At 44.9% G+C, this 16,918-nt stretch overlaps 1 protein-coding gene across 1 annotated transcript in view; it reads left to right on the top strand.

Annotated features, from left to right (window-relative positions):
* Positions 1–16,918, top strand: part of LOC145714113 (uncharacterized) — a 69,736-nt gene that overhangs the window by 39,745 nt on the left and 13,073 nt on the right. The window contains exons 4-8 of the mRNA XM_081793246.1: positions 8,264–8,368; positions 9,068–9,159; positions 13,748–13,889; positions 14,591–14,740; positions 15,039–15,198. Coding sequence (XP_081649372.1) covers positions 8,264–8,368; positions 9,068–9,159; positions 13,748–13,889; positions 14,591–14,740; positions 15,039–15,198 — 649 coding nt within the window. The remainder of the gene's footprint in view (positions 1–8,263; positions 8,369–9,067; positions 9,160–13,747; positions 13,890–14,590; positions 14,741–15,038; positions 15,199–16,918) is intronic.

Here is a 16,918-nt window from a genome sequence, read left to right as displayed (position 1 = left end):
CCCATGTTCTCCCATGTTCCCTCAGGCCCCTGCTAGTGCCAGCCAGAATAGGAAGAAAGAATGCCAAAAGTGCTTTGCAAAAGAGGGTGTTTCTTGGTCAGATACATTTTGGTAATGTTCCGTGTCCTAGCCTTGTCTTTGAGTGCCGAGATGTCCGTTAGCAAGTTAGGGGTCCTATGAGGACTGGCAGAAAAAAAAAATTAAACATAAAAAAGCTATTTAACTCTAAGCCAGAGTTTCCCAGATCCATGACCATGGAACCCATTTTCATACAGCACCCATAAAGAGCATGAGAAATGCTCACATAGGAAATGGTTTGAGAGATTTCCATCTTTTCTCTTCCCTTCAACACCTTACACATAGGGAGTTCTAGTAAATTTGACGGTAATATTGATTATGGCTATTTTAGAAAAGGTATGTACATGGCATTGATCATTAAAAATCAGCACTAAATTGGCATTCATTAGAAGATTTTGTCTGAAGAGAGGGGGGCGCCCGCATGGCTCAGATGGTGGAGAAGGGACTCTTGATCTCGAGGTTGTGAGTTTAAGCCCCACGTTGGGTATAGAGATTACTTAAAAATCAAATCTTTTAAAAATTAAAAAAAAAAAGAAGATCTTGTCTTAGGTGGGAAAGGAGGAAGCCATTTGGGTAGAAAGAGGCTGGACCCTTTCTGGAGCCTGGGAGAGCTAGATGTGATAAGAGATGGGTTGTAAATGCAAGAATTGTATTTCTCCCTTTTAGTCCTCCCTTTAACGAGCTTTTCTCAGAACGTTGGAATGTGCAAGGGAGTGTAAGAGATATGAACATGTGTGAGGCGCAGTCTTTCTAAGGTGTGTTGAAACTCGTTGGGAAAGTTCTTACATAAATCAGTTTATTTTTTAATTTTTTTTTTTAACGTTTATTTATTTTTGAGACAGAGAGAGAGCATGAACAGGGGAGGGGCAGAGAGAGAGGGAGACACAGAATCTGAAACAGGCTCCAGGCTCTGAGCGGTCAGCACAGAGCCCGACGCGGGGTTCGAACTCACGGACCTTGAGATCATGACCTGAGCCGAAGTCGGACACTTAACCGACCAAGCCGCCCAGGTGCCCCTAATACAGTGTAGAAAATGGCGAGGTGCCACAGCAGCCCTAGTCTGCCAGTGGAAGCAGAAGTGGTTTCTGACTTAGGCAGCTAGGTGGAATCTTTGGGACCATGTTTCTCTCAGATCAGTGTTTTCTCATACCTGCAACCTCCACATCTAGAAAGCACATCCTGTTAAGCTCCTGGTAGAGGGTCCAGCTCAGTGGCACTGCAGATTCAGTTTTCCTGACATGGAGACCAAGGCACAGAGGGGAAGGACAGGGGAGTCCAGACCAAGATCCTGGAGTCATGAACTCTAGCTGCCAGGCACCAGCTAGGATTAAACAAATTATACACGTACACACACATACATATATGCCCATATATACCCACTTATATATTACAGATCTAATAGATATGTAATGTGGACTTCCGAATATCTTCAAAGACATAGTGAACTTGCTAAATTCATCAAAAGCAGCCCAAAGTGTTTAGCCTGTGATGCATCTCACTTATTACAATCGCAAGACTTTAACTAAGAGCAGTGAAAACCAAGAGAAATCAGACATGAGATCTGGGCATAATAAGAGTCAAGCAAGTAAATGATTTTTTAAGGAAAAGTGTAAGAGAAAATAAATATTAATGAAGGAAATGGGCAACCGCAACAGAAAGTATCATTTCTTTTAGTATTTTTAAGTAAAGTTTAATGAAAAGAAGGACTAAAAAGAAGTGGCTTATGGGGGTGCCTAGGTGGCTCAGTTGGTTTCGTGTCTGGCTCTTGATTTCAACTCAGGTCATAATCTCATGGGTCATGAGTTTGAGCCCCACATTGGGGTCCATGCTGACAGTGCAGAGCCTGCTTGGAATTCTATCTCTCCCTCTCTGCCCCTCCCTCACTTGTGTGCACGTGCATACTCTCTCTCTCTTTCTCTCTGAAAATAAATAAACTTAAAAAAAAAAAAAAAGAACCCAAAGATCATGTTGTAGAAAGCTCTTGATGCATTTTGACCTATGGTATGATTAGAACATACCAAATTGGGGGACAAAGGCCTGGCCAATAGTAATCATATACCTGAGAGCTGATAGAGTCTGTATAGCCAATGTGATGGATTCAGAGCAAACAGAAGTGATTTGTTAGTTTTCATCCTTGTGTCATTAAACATAGCAGTGTCTTTGTTATCTTTCAACCTGTAAGTACCTTCAGATCCACTCTCCACCCTTCTCCGCCCTACTCTCCACCCAGGAAAGCAGACCTGTAAGGTCAGAATCAACTGGACTCCCTTGCCCAATGGCTTTGGGTTGGTTTGGAACATGGCACACTGGTTAGGAGAGTAAGATTGGATTATTTATTGTCCTGCCCCTGTCCATATGATGTACCACAGTCTAGCTATGAGCTACCTTTAGCAGAAGTATATAGGAAAGAAAATTCTGGGAAATCCAGTTCAGCTTGGACAATTCAACACCTTACAAAACCACCACACCCTCTCTTTCCGTTATCACTTGTTCAGTGGGCCCGCATAGCAAAGTGGCCATGGCAGCAAAGATGGAGACGATGTATGTACTGAACAACATGACCATCCACTCAACAAGCCTAATTTGACTTTGGCCATTATCAGTCATTAGGGGAACGCAAGTCAAAACTACCTTGAGATACCGCTGTGCACCCACCCGGATGACTAGAATCAAAAGGACAATACCAAGGGTTGGTGAGGAAATAGAGCTGTTGGAACTCATATATTATGGGTGGGAATGTAAAGAGGTGCTGGTGTTTTGCAAAAGAATGAAGAGTGACTGTTAATGACTAAGGGTTTCTTCTTAGGGTAACAAAAATGTTCTAAAGTCACGTGTGGTGATGGATACGTGACTTTGTGAATCTGCCAGAGCCCGTGGAATTGTACACTTTCAATGGGTGGAGTATTGAGTACATGAATTATGTCTTAATAAAGCCGTTCTGGAAAAACAGCCACTCATCTTCACAGTGTAACATTTTCATCTTTTTTTCTAACTGTCCGTTTCTCCTCAGTTCATGGCTTTTGTGGAAGAGGAAAACAAATTTTTCGAATGCTCTGTCAATTGGCTTTACTTATCCAAGAGGCTACTAATACAACACAATACTGCCATCCTGTTTAATGGGTCTCGTTTTAGATTATTTTTTCCTTTTTTTTAATTTATTTACTTATTTTTCAATATATGAAATTTATTGTCAAATTGGTTTCCATACAACACCCAGTGCTCATCCCAAAAGGTGCCCTCCTCAATGCCCATCACCCACCCTCCCCTCCCTCCCACCCCCCATCAACCCTCAGTTTGTTCTCAGTTTTTAACAGTCTCTTATGCTTTGGCTCTCTCCCTCTCTAACCTCTTTTTTTTTTTCCTTCCCCTCCCCCATGGGTTTCTGTTAAGTTTCTCAGGATCCACATAAGAGTGAAAACATATGGTATCTGTCTTTCTCTGTATGGCTTATTTCACTTAGCATCACACTCTCCAGTTCCATACACGTTGCTACAAAGGGCCATATTTCATTCTTTCTCATTGCCCTGTAGTACTCCATTGTGTATATAAACCACAATTTCTTCATCTATTCATCAGTTGATGGACATCCTTTTTTTTTTTTTAAAGATTTTATTTTATTTTTAAGTAATCTCAACACCCAACATGGGGCTTGAACTCACAACCCCAAGATCAAGAGTCGCATGCTCCACTGACTGAGCCAGCCAGACCCCGCCTAGGTGATTTTTTTTTTAAGTTTATTTATTTATTTCGAGAGAGAGAGAGGGTATGCTCAGGGAGGAGCAAAGATAGAGGAGGCAGAGAATCCCAGGCAGGCTTTAATGTCAGCACATAGCCCAATGTGGGGCTCAAACCCACGAACTATGTGTGAGACCATGATCTGAACCAAAACCAAGAGTCAGATGCTTAACCGACTGAGCCATCCTGGCACCCCTGATTTCTTTATTTAAAGCATTATTGTGTACTGTAGAAAACAAACCAAAATCGTTCTCTTATAGGCTTGTCGCAAAACAGTGGGGCTAGAAGAGTGCCAAGGAATTCATAGGGGTTGGGCAGACTTGTTCCTAAACCATTCTAGAACATATCTGTTTATTTTCAAGATGATTAAAAAAATATTTGGCAGCTTTCCTCGGTGGCCTGTGATCCTCTTTAATAACACCCACTTCCTTTTGTTTAACTAAAATAATAAAAGTACAGAGAGATGAAACTTTCCCAACAAGGTTGCCAATCAGTAAATGTTATTTGCTTACTCTAAACTTGCTTTATCTTCCAGGACTAACAATAAAGAATGATGTGGGAGCCGTAAACTGCCATCTCCTGGCAATAGTCTCTTGTTATTACAAACATCGGTAGATGAGGGATGTGGTTTCTCAAAGGGACTTAAGTATTTTGGGCACGGTTCCAGGGACATTGTGTTCTTCTCGACCTCAGCCATTTCTGCTGTGTCAAAGACACTGTGCTTTAGAGATGAAAGGCCACTTTGGAAGGGGTGGAAAGCTCCAGAGTATAGGTACAAAATGGACTTGACCTTTACTCAAGATTTTTTCCCTTTCATTTCTAAGGAGCAGTAGCCATTTGGAAATATTGAAAAAGGGCGGACATCTTTGTGAGAAAACAATACAATCACATTTAAGAGAGTGAGAAGGTCTGGTTTGCAGGCCATTCTCACTCAATCAAGAGACAGCTCCACTCCCTGCCATTGCTGTTGAGTTTAGAAGCAGGCCGTGGAGGAAATAAGCCTTCTAGAGCTTTCTGAGAAAGGTAGAGGTGACATGTAGGTGCCTGTGCCCATATATATGAACTTCTTTAGTGGAATAAGAGCAGAGACGGCACCTGGGTGGCTCAGTCGGTTGAGCATCCGACTTCCCGCTTGGGTCATGATCTCATAGTTTGTGGGTTCAAGCCCCTCGTCAGGCTCTGTGCTGACAGCTCAGAGCCTGGAGCCCGCTTCGGATTCTGTGTCTCCCTCTCTTTCTGCCCCTCCCCTGTTCACATTCTCTCTCTCTCTCTCTCTCTCTCTCTCTCTCTCTCAAAATAAATAAACATTAAAAAAACAACAGAGAAGCCAGACATGAAGAGTGAAGCTAATTTATGAAAAATCCCGTTATCAACTTGGTACCTCTGTCAACATGATAAAAATTAATGTCGTGGTGGGCCTTGATGATCTTTTAAAATACTGCATGGTTCCCGTTTCTAAAAAGATTGCCAGGCTAGACTTTTCTGTCTTGTCGAATTCGCGCTCTCTCTCTCTCTCTCTCTTTTTTTTTAACTTTATTTATTTATTTTGACAGAGAGAGACAGAGCTTGAGTGGGGAGGGGCAGAGAGCGAGGGAGACACAGAATCAGAAGCAGGCTTCAGGCTCTGAGCTGTCAGCACAGAGCCCAACGCGGGGCTCGAACTCACAGACCGAGATAGCGTGACCTGAGCCCAAGTCGGACGCTTAATGACTGAGCCACCCAGGCGCCCCTGTTGAGCTATCTTTATGATACTTTTCTCAATGTCCCCAGATGATTGAGCATGTTTGTTTTTATAAAAAAATCCTTTTTTTCAAAGGAAAGATCAGCTTCGTATGAGACTATTACTTGAGTATAAACACATTTTACTGAGAAAAATGTAGATTTTTCCTGATTTCAATTAAGGGAAGAATTGTAATGAGAACCAGCTGTTCTGAAGGCTGCCCATGAGCTGTTAAGCCCAGTCTGACTCCTTTCCATAGCTGGTTTTGCGTTCTGGGTAAAACGTCTGCCTATTTTCCTCCAAACATGCTTCAGCATTTTTCAGGGTTCACCCTGTTTCCTCAACAGTCAGCTAATACCCCCAAGCTTCTTCGTCTCCATCTGCATTCCTCAGAAACATAAAAAATGTGTGTGGAAGATTTCTAAACTTTCACATTTCCCAAGTTGTCATTCATTTAGTTGGAAGGTTAAGATGTCTCTATCTCCACATTCTGTTGACCACATAGGAGGCCAGAAAGCCTAATGTTTATGAGCAAAGAGTCTTTGGGAACAGGACATTTCTGCTCTACTATTTTCTAGCTCATATCCCTGGGCTTTAGTTTCCTCATTTATAAAATAGAAATAGTAACAGGGCTTGCCTCCACAGGGTTGGGGAGAGAGAATGCATACGAAGAGCTTAGCCAGGGCCTGGCATGGAGAAAGATCTCAATGAATGTCAGAAACAATGGTGGTGATATTGGCAGTGGTGATGATAAAGGTTTGGAGTCGTGTTGCAGCATAACAACATCGCATTTTTCAGATAAGAAACAAGATCACATGATCTGCCAAGGTTGTTTGAATTTGCTACTGTGGCAGGCAAAACTAGCTATCACTTAATGGCTGCCGTATATTGTTACTCAGTTGAAGTGTGTGTGCACGCGTCCATGTGCAAGTGTGTGCACATGAATGCAAATGCTGTTAGGGATTGCGTCCTTTCCCTGATGGTCAAGAGTTTTGCTTTGGCTACCTCCCACCTTTTGAAATCCAACACAGTTATGGGGCACCTGGGTGGTTCAGTTGGTTAAGTGTATGACTCTTGGTTTTGGCTCCGGTCATAATCTTGTGGTTTCGTGAGTTCAGGCCCTGTGTCGGGCTCTGTGCTCAGAGCACGGAGCCTGCTTGGGATTCTCTGTCTCCCTCTCTCTCTGCCCCTCCCTCACTTGCACTGTGTCTGTCTCTCTCAAAATAAATAAATAAACTTACAAAAAATTTTTAAGTCCAACACAGTCCTTAATATTGTACAGTGCATACAATAGGCTTTCTGCAAATATTGAGTATGTTTTTATGTGATAAAAAAATAGGGGTGCCTGGGTGGCTCAGTCAGTTGGGCGTCTGACTTCGGCTCTGATCTCGCTGTTTGTGGGTTTGGGGCCTGCGTTGGGCTGTGTGCTGACAGCTCAGAGCCTGGAGCCTGCTTCGGATTCTGGGTCTCCGTCTCTCTCTGCTCCTCCTCCATTTGCACTCTGTGTCTTTCTCTCTCAAAAATGAATAAACATTAAAAAATTTTTTTTTAAATCTCATGCAAAACTGTATTAGTAGACGACATTTTGATCTTCTGGATGTTTTATTTTAAAGGAACTAAATTAAGAAATAAGACCTTAGAACATACCTAGACCTGGTCTCTTTTTCCCAAGGATTCACTCTTGCCTCACGCTTGTGTTTACACAGCGCAGGGCTTGTCATGCAGTTGAGATGAAATAAATGGCGGCTCGTCAATCGCTGTCTTTGTGTTAGAGGTCTTGGTACCAAGCAATAGAAAGCAACTCGGGCCAACAAGGGAATCATCGAGAGCCTGGAGGGCCACACTTGGGAATAGGCAGAGATCAGGGGAGCTCTGGCAAGTCAGAGGCAGGAACCACAGCCATAGTGTTTAGAGCAGGAAGCATCTGCGCAGCATGCTGCCATGGGAAAGAAGAACCCATAGTCAGCTTCCTGCTGTTGTTGGGCGACTCGTTCCAGGGTCAGAGAGTGCGTGATTGGCCCAGCTCAGCCTGGCTGCACCAGGAGCCAGGGTGGGTGGAGAAAGGATCTAGCCCATTGCCTGCTATACTGGGGGATGATACCCAGGAGGAGAAGCAGTTTCCCAGAAAGAAACCAGGATAATACTTGAAAGGAAGTGTGGATGCTGGGCGACCAAGAAATGTCAAATGCCCATTGTTCCGGGTACTCATATTTTGACTCTTGACTTCAGGCACCGTTGCTGGTCTAGCCGGTCTCTTTATTTCGCCTGTTTGAACCCTACAGCACAGTCTCAGATATTCTGCTTTGTGGTTCCAGCCCTCTATGTGGTCCAAGGTCCTCTATGTGTGTCACCATTCTGGTCTCATCTGAGTGGGAACATCGTTCCAAAGAGATTAGATAGAAACTCAAGGGTTGAGAATGTTGCGGCATCGGCATTAGATATTAGGATGAGCTACCTTTCTTTATTTTCTCTCTATAAGCAGAAATAAGTTCACAGGTATTATTCCCTATAAATTAAAAACTAGTAGCACAGCACCAGGGGGAATTCTGCTAATCTAATTGAAATTTGGGGCTGGTGTAGGCAAAATGTTATTTACTTTCCATCAAAGGTGACACTTTTTGTAACAGTAGAGGATACTGTTAGTTTGAAAATGGCTGTCAGGTTGGCTTGGTTTTGTCTTTTCGAATGCCATCCTATTTTAAGGTATTATCCTTTGCTTTTGTCTTATAGGGGAAAACTTATCCTTTTCGGGGCGCCTTTCCTCCGGTGTGGAATCCTATCGCGTATTTGGATTACAACAATCTGTGGCGGACAATGGATAACATGGGGAAGGAGGTAAAACATGTGTTCGGCTTACCTGTGACCTGTTACTAAAATAACAATAGCACCTGTTTCATATCCTTCCAACAGTGCAGGGAACATTGCTCTGGACATTAATGCGTATCATTTCCACTTGTGAGGAAAATGAGTGCCGGGGGTTACGTCGATTTGCCCAACACCACACGGCAAGGGAACCAGGATTCAAACCCATTGAATTGTCATGCTCTGATTGTCATGCCTGTGTGCTTCTAGCTCTATGCCACGTGAGAACTCATGTGACATATTCTTGCCAGGTGTCCTGCTCGTAGTTGTCTTACTCATGTGTGATACCACTTTAGACAGTAAAGGAAAGAGGGATTTGTTCCCCCAGAGTATTTTTGCCTTGTCCCAAGCTCTCATACTTAAATTGGGAACTTAATGATAACGATGATCAACATCATCATAATTTCATATTAATTTATATATACATTTATGTGTAATTCCCCCCTTTTTTGCATAATAGTAATAATAATTATTATTTTGGCAACAGCATTAAGGCATAGAATCCAAAGACCTATCCATCCCAACCCCATCACTGTCTATAGTAGAATTTTATGACAATCACTCATTCCGACACAGACACAGAAGCTGGAGTTAAGGGGTGCTTCTCAAGGCTTCTTGGTGGGGCAGTAGGCAGTAACCAGCACACCTTTGTGGGCCCTTCTTCCTCTGCAGATTCCAGCCGATGCACCATGGGAGGCCCCACATGCTAAGGAATGGGACAAGATGACCATGAAAGAGCTCATCGATAAAATCTGCTGGACAAAGTAATCCTCGACTATTTAAAATTCACTTTTTTATCTTTTCTTTGGATCTTCTCTGTCCGATCTTGCACTGTGGTGTTTTTTGTAATCAGCTGGAGGAAAAAAGTTACGAGGAAACCTAATGATCTTTAAGTCAGGAGCAACTTGGGGGGGAACTTCAGACACTTCAGAGTGGGTACGAACATAAAAGGAACCTAAAATAATAGAAAAAGAGGAGGCGAAGGAAGTAGATTTTTTTTTTTAAACGAAAGGGCTGTGTGATTTGCGGTAAAGCAAGTAGTTGTGTACTCAGATTCTGTAGTGGTCAGCTACAGAAGCAATTTGGGAAGGTATCAAAGTTAATTCCCTACAGGTATAGAAAAATACGAAACTGAAGGAAAGCTGGTCTGTGTTAATGAGAAATAGAAATTTTCTAATGTTTTCATCGAGAACCTGTGTCATTAGTTGAGTTACTTACAGATCATTTAGTCAGCTTTCTGGGGCTGCTATCTGAAGGCACCATACCAACCTGTGGGAAATGGCAGGGAATTTGTTAGGCATGGCCCCTAAACTCACAGAGGGAATATTCTTCTAGCAGGAGAGACTGACATTATACACATAATTTCATTATGTTGCAGGAGTGACTGTAACAGGGAACTTGACCTGAAGGTGAGGGAGAGATTCCTAGATGCAGCAGTCTTTAAACATAAACCAAGGACTTAGGGCATTAACTGAAATGAGTCACAGTGGATGACAGGAGACAGGAAAGGGTGGGTGGTATGGGGGACAAGGTATCTTCCAGGAATGCCACATAGTGGATAGGGGAGAGAGAGAGGAAAGATGGATGGTGTGGAAAGAAGGCTCTTCCAGAAATGAGCCTTAGTATTGGGGGATAGACAGGAAGGGAGGATGATGTGGGAATATGTTATCAACAAGGGATGTGCCACAGTGAATGGGGTGAGACCAAATGGATGGATGGTGTGGGAATGGCATGTTCCAGGAATGAACTGTAACAGATGAGGAGAGTAAGAAGAGTGGATGGTGTGGGGGAATGGTATCTTCCAGGGATGAGCCACAGTGGAAGGGGGGAGAAATGAAAGGTGGACAGTATATGCAGATGGTATCCTTCATGAATGAGTCACAGTGTTTGCTGGTAGACAAAAAGGCTGGATGGTGTGTGGGGGGATGGTATCTTCCAAGAACGACCCAACTGATGGGAGAAAGAGTAAGAATGAAATGTGTGAGGGGATGGTATCTTTCGGGTATGAGACACAGTAGACTGGGAGAGACAAGAATGGATGCTTGGTGGGATAGTGTCTTCCATGAGCAAGCTTTATGAGGCACAGTGGATAGTCTGTAGGAGTGATATCTTCCAGGAATGAGGAAGGATGGATAGTGTTGGTAGTTAGTATATTCAAGAATAAACCGTAGTGCGTGGTAGGAGACAGGAAGGTGGGATGGTGTGGTGGGATGGTATCTTCTAGGAATGATCCACTGTGGATGGGGGAGACAGGGTAGATGGATGCACGTGTGGAAGGATGGTATGTTCCATGAGTGAGTCATAGTGAGTGGGGGGTGGGGGGAGACAGGGAGAATAGATGGTGTAGGAATATGGTATATTCAAGGAATGAGCCATAATGGATGAGGAAGGGCATGAGAGATTGATGGTGTGGAGGATGTTATGTTCCAGGAATAGGGCCTAGTGGATGGAGGGGGAGTGGCGGGAGACAGAAATGGTGGATGGTTGGTGGGGGAATGGTATATTCCAGGAAGCAATCACAGTAACTGGGGCGGGGGCTGATGGGAAGGATAAATGGTGTAGGGGATTTTATCTTCCAGGAATGAGTTATAGTGACTGTTTGTGAGAGACTGAAAAAGGTAGATGATTTTGGAGCATATTATCATCCAGAAAGAGCTATAGTGATGGGGGAGATAAAGTGAATGGTGTGAGGGGATGGTATCATCTAGGAATGAGCCACAAGGGTGATGGGAGACAGGAAGGATGGATGGTGTGTGTGGGGGGGGGGGGGGTGCGGGGGGGGGGTATCTTCCAGAAATGCCCTATAGAAAGAGAAAAGACTGGAAGAGTTGTTGACTGGATGGTATCTTCCAGGAAGGATCGACAGTGGATGGGGGGAGGTGGGAAAGTTTGGATGGTGTGGGGAGTTGGCATTTTTCAGGACTGAGTCACAGTGAGTGAAGAGAGACTGTAAATAAGAATGAATGGATTGGTGGGATGGTATCTATCTTCTAAGAATGGGCCATTATCCATGGAGGTAGGAAAGGGAGGAAGGTTTGAAGGAATGGTATCTTCTAGGAATGAGCCACTGTGGATGGGCAAGACAGGAAGGATGGATGGTGTGGGGGGCATGGTATCTTCCAGAAATGTGCCAATTGATGGGGGAACATTGGAAGAGCAGATACAGTGAGGAGCTGGTATCTTCTGGTATTGAGCCACAGTGTTTAAGGGAGACAGGAAGAGTGAGTGGCTGGTGGGGAAATTATATTTTTCAGGATAGAATCACAGTGATCGGGGTGGTGAGGGTAGAGTTGGGGGTGAGAAGGTGATGTGGTAGTGAGATAATTTTCTGGAAAGGGTAGTTGAATGATGAGGGGGATGGTATCTTCCAGGAATGAGCCACATGGGTAGGGGGAGACAAGAGGGTTGATGGCAGGGGTGGGGGTGATGGTATCTTCCAGGACTGAACCACAGTGGATGGAGGGATGGGGAAGAGTGGATGGTATAGGGAGATGGTATTTTCAGAAATGAGCCATAGTACATGTTGGGGGATAGGAAGGGTGGATGGCCCATTTTATGATGGTATCTTCCAGGAAGGAACCACAGTGACTCAGGTGTGTTGGGGGGGGGGGGGCATAGGAAGGATACATGGTGTAAGGGATGGTATTTTTTGGCAATGAGCTACATGTCTGTGGATGAGAGACAGGAATAGGGATGTTGGAACATGCTGTCTTCCAGGAATGAGCCATAGTGGATGGAGGAGGCAGGAAAAGTGGATGGTGTGAGGGGATGGTCCCATCCAGGAACGAGCTACCTTGCTGTAAGAGGAGACAGGAAGGGTGAAAGATATGCCTGTTAAGTAACTTCCAAGAATGAGGTGCAGTGGATGAGTGTAGACAGTATCAGGGAGTGATGTTAGAGGATGGTATCACAGGAATGAGCAAGGTTTAAGGGAGATACGAAGAGTGAACATTGTTAGGGGAATGGTATCTTCCAAGAATAAGCCACTGTAGATAGAGGAGACTGGAAGGATGGATGGCGTGACGGATGGTATCTTCCAGCAGTGAGCCACCGTGGAGGATGGGGGAGACCGAAGGATGGATGGCGTGATGGGTGGTATCTTCCAGGAGTGAGCCGTTGTGGATGGGGGAGACCAGAAGGATGGATAGTATCTTCCAGGAATAAGACACTGTGTATAGGGGAGACTGGAAAGATGGATGATGTGATGGTTGGTATCTTCCAGGAGTGAGCCACTATTGATGGGGAAGATTGGAAGGATGGATGGTGTGGTGGATGGTATCTTTCAGGAGTGAGCCATTGTGGATGGGGGAAACCGGAAGGATGGGTGGTATCTTCCAGGAGTGAGCCACTGTGGATGGGGGAGACCAAAAGGATGGATGGCATTATGGATGGTATCTTCCGGGAGAGAGCCACAGTGGATGGTGGGAGGCCGGAAGGATGGATGGTATCTTCCAGGAATGAGACACTGTGGATGGGTGAGACCAGAAGGATGGATGGTGTGATGAATGGTATCTTCCAAGAATGAGCCACTGTGGATGGGGGAGACCGGAAAGATGGATGGCGTAATGGATGGTATCTTCCAGGAGTGAGCCATTGTGGGTGGTGGGAGATAGGAAGGGTGAGTGGTGTGGAGGATGCAGTTTTCCATGTAGAGAGAGCGGGGAAACAGTTCTTGAAGGCCCTGAGATGGGGAGATTGACATGTTTTTGCAATGATATGACAGTATGCCTGGACTCTAAGGATGTCATGACAAAGTGACGTAATTAAGAGGTCGGAGAGCTCACTGGGAGCTGATGGTGCAAGATATCGTGGCCCCATTCAAGATTTCTGCCTTTTACCATGCATGTCATTGAAGGGTTTTATGAAGTGTGTTTTTGTTTTGCACTGTCAAAAGAGTTCATTGGCTGTAACGTGGCAAAGGATCAAAAGAGGGTGTGGTCATAAACCAGGTAGGGATGCCAGGAGGAGTCACCACTGCCCTCACATCCCAGGTGAGGGATGTTGGTGGCCTGGATCAGAGTGGAAGTAAGTGGTGGAGGCAGAGAAGAGAGAATGTTTGTTCAAATCAATGAGAATTACATCCTTAATGATCCGTCTCAAGAATATTGACCCTCTAGACTGTTCCAGAATGAATATATTTGGAGCTGACCCAGAATTCCCTAAAAGCAAAGGAAAAGCTTATTTTCACCAAGAGTTAAAACATGCACTCCTTCAGAGACTGAGCCCGCGAGAGTTTTTTTTCTCCCCCCAAAAGCAACACAAATGCTTTCTAAATTGTGGTTTAAAAAGATGCGATATCCTGTGAAGCGTGTATGTATTTACGCCTGACGGCTGCTCTTGTTATGTGACCAGGACTGCTAGGCAATTTGCGTATCTCTTCGTGAACATCAATGTGACCTCTGAACCCCACGAGGTGTCTGCGCTGTGGTTCCTGTGGTACGTGAAACAGTGTGGAGGCACCACTCGGATATTCTCGGTTACCAACGGGGGCCAGGTACGGAGTGTCCGTTCCCCCCACCCACCAACTTTCTTTGTGATTTTGCCCTCACCCAGGGTAGTGTCTTACAAGGTAACCGCTTCCACGTTTTGAAACGTGAGTGAATTTGGAACCTGAGTTTTGGAAATGGTTTCAAGCAACTTGCCTGAAAACAGTTCTCATTTCCTTTTCTCCTTCCTGAAGATGAGTTTGCAGCTAAAGAATGTTCCGTCTCGAATTAATTAGGTTTGGGGAATTCAGTCCCTTCCTTTTTTTTTTTTTTTTGGAAGGTAGGGAAAATTAGTCCCTGTAGGAGGAGCCAAATTCCTACAAATCAAGTGATTTTCGAAAAAAATCCTCAAATGGGTAAAATGAGCATGCTTCAGGCTATTTCTGTTCTAGACATGCTCTGTACTGCATGGTACATGGTACCATGGTACCATGGTACATGGTACATGCGCAAGGTGTAGAGTCTTTCTCCAACCAGTGAATAGTTCCTCTCCTTAGGAAATTTCCAGAACTCTCTAAGTTGTTCTTGTGGCCCCAAGAGCTATTGCCCATTTGACCCTTAGCTTCAGCAAATGTAGGACACTTGCATCTTTTCGGTATCTTTATACTTAGAAATTCCACATTGCTTATTTTGACCTGTATTTTGCTTTCTGAGCTATCATGAACTGCTATTTTGTGATTGTAGCCTCATCACCTGCCTTCTCCTCTAGGAACGGAAGTTTGTGGGGGGATCTGGTCAAGTGAGTGAACGGATAATGGACCGCCTCGGGGACAGGGTGAAGCTGAAGCGTCCTGTCACCTATGTTGACCAGTCAGGTGACAGCATCATCATAGAGACGTTGAATCATGAAGTGTATGAGGTAATTCAGCCTAGCCAAAAAAGAGCATATACTAAGCAGGCCTTGTGTATTCTGCAGCTTGTAACCAAATGTGACCCAGACAGTGGGGTAATTAGTGCCGGCACGTTTCGCCCTCTGTCTTCCAAATGACCACTTTTAGTTGACCTGCCTTGTTCTGCTGTGTCGCCTCACAGTGGCCTCAGTTTGTATGTGGTAACTGCTCAGGGTCATTCAAGATGGTAAATATGATGTTTCCCACCCTCTTGTGAAGACCGACACTCACGCGTCTAAGGTGGTATTTTGTGTCTGTGTGTTTCAGTGCAGATACGTAATTAGCGCCATCCCTCCAACATTGACTGCCAAGATGCACTTCAAACCAGAGCTTCCATCAGAGAGAAACCAGTTAATTCAACGTCTTCCGATGGGATCTATCATTAAGTGCATGATGTATTACAAGGAGGCCTTTTGGAAGAAGAACGGTAGGTTGAACTTACTCATGTTTAAAATGTGTTAAGTGAAAGGACCACACTCTTTTAGGGACCTTATGGTAGATACCGAACAGAAAATAGATTAAAAATGTCCGTGTTTGGGGCGCCTGAGTGGTTCAGTCGGTTGAGCGTCCGACTCTTGATTTCAGCTCAGATCATGATCCCAGGGTCATGGGATCCAGCCCCGCATCGGGCTCTGTGCTGAGCATAGAGCCTTCTTGGGATTCTTTCTCTCCCTCCTTGCCCCCACTCCCCTGCTTGCACTCTCTCTATCTAAAAACAGTTTTAAAAAGGGGCACCTGGGTGGCTCAGTCAGTTAAGTGTCTGACTCCTGATTTCAACTCAGGTCATGATCTCAGGTTCATGAGATCGAGTCCTCCCCATCGAGCTCTGCGCTGATGGCACAGAGCCTGCTGGGGATTCTCTCTCTCTGCCCCTCCCCCTCCGGCTTGTTCTCTCTCTCACTCTCTCAAATAAACATTAAGAAAAAGGTAAGTGTTTTTAAATGGGTAGAGAAAGGATCAGAAATCTCAGGCTGTCCATCTCTTCATAGCCTCTAGCAACACAAAATGATCCCAGCACCACTTGCTGTCAATGAAAGGAAAGGAAGAGACCCCACCAGTTGTGGGGCCCTGGTTCCTGCCTTGGGTCCTGCCACTTACTCTTCATGAGCAGAGTGACACGGAGGGGTTCTGTGGGGAGACCGCTGCTCTGAAGTCCCGCAGTCCTGGGCTTCCCTTGCTTACCAGCTGAGCGGCCTTGGTGTGGCACTACCTCTCTGCCTCCGTGTCTTTGTGTAGAATGGCAACAAGGAGGCCTACTGTCAGGGTGTTTCAAGAATGAGATGAGGCAGGGCCTGGGTGGATATGGTGGCTGTCGTTGCTAAACCTGCTCATACTCAAAGGATTCCTTCCGCCAGCTTCTTCCATGGGCTCATAGGGCTGATTCCGTCTAACTCAAGCACCTGTTACCCCGTGTAGCCCAGGGCTCCAGGGACACGGTACAGTGTGAGCCATGCATTGGTCATACATGACCATTATGTAAAGCTCATAGACATGGGTCATTTTCCATGTGTCTGGCTCCACAGACACCCTGTGTAGTTAGTGTGTGTATTGAACAGGAAATATCTACTAGGGGTGGGGCAAAGACTATGGTTTGAGATTTGCCTTCCTCTTAGCAACATAGTTTTTTTTTTGTCTTACATATTTCTTTTCTTTTGAGAAAGAGATAGAGGGCACTAGTGAGTGAGGGGCAGAGAGAGACAGAGAATCCCATGAGGGTCAGAGAGAGACAGAGAGGGAGGGAGACAGAAAAAAGAGAAGTGGGGCTCACCCCATGCAGGACTCGAACTCACGAACTGTGAGATCATGACCTGAGCTGAAGTCAGATGCTTAACCGACTGAGCCACCCAGGCGCCCTGTAGAGGTTTTTTTTTGTTGCTGTTTTATTTTTATTTTATTTTATTTTATTTTATTAAGAAAAAATTTTCTTAATGTTTATTTTTTTTTTTTTTTTTGAGCGAGAAAGAGACCGAGTGTGAGTGGGGAGGAGCAGAGAGAGAGGGACACACAGAATCCAAAGCAGGCCCCAGGCTCTGAGTTGTCAGCACAGAGTCCCATGTGGGGCTCGAAGCCACAAGCCGTGAGATCATGACCTGAGCCAAAGTCAGACGCTCAACTGACTGAGCCACCCAGGCGCTCCAGCAAAATAG

Source organism: Panthera onca, chromosome X (genome assembly GCF_046562875.1).
Source record: "Panthera onca isolate mPanOnc1 chromosome X, mPanOnc1 haplotype 2, whole genome shotgun sequence".
NCBI classification, from domain to species: Eukaryota; Metazoa; Chordata; class Mammalia; order Carnivora; family Felidae; genus Panthera; species Panthera onca.
Note: the sequence above shows the minus strand (reverse complement) of the source record. Positions and strands in the feature narration are given on the sequence as shown.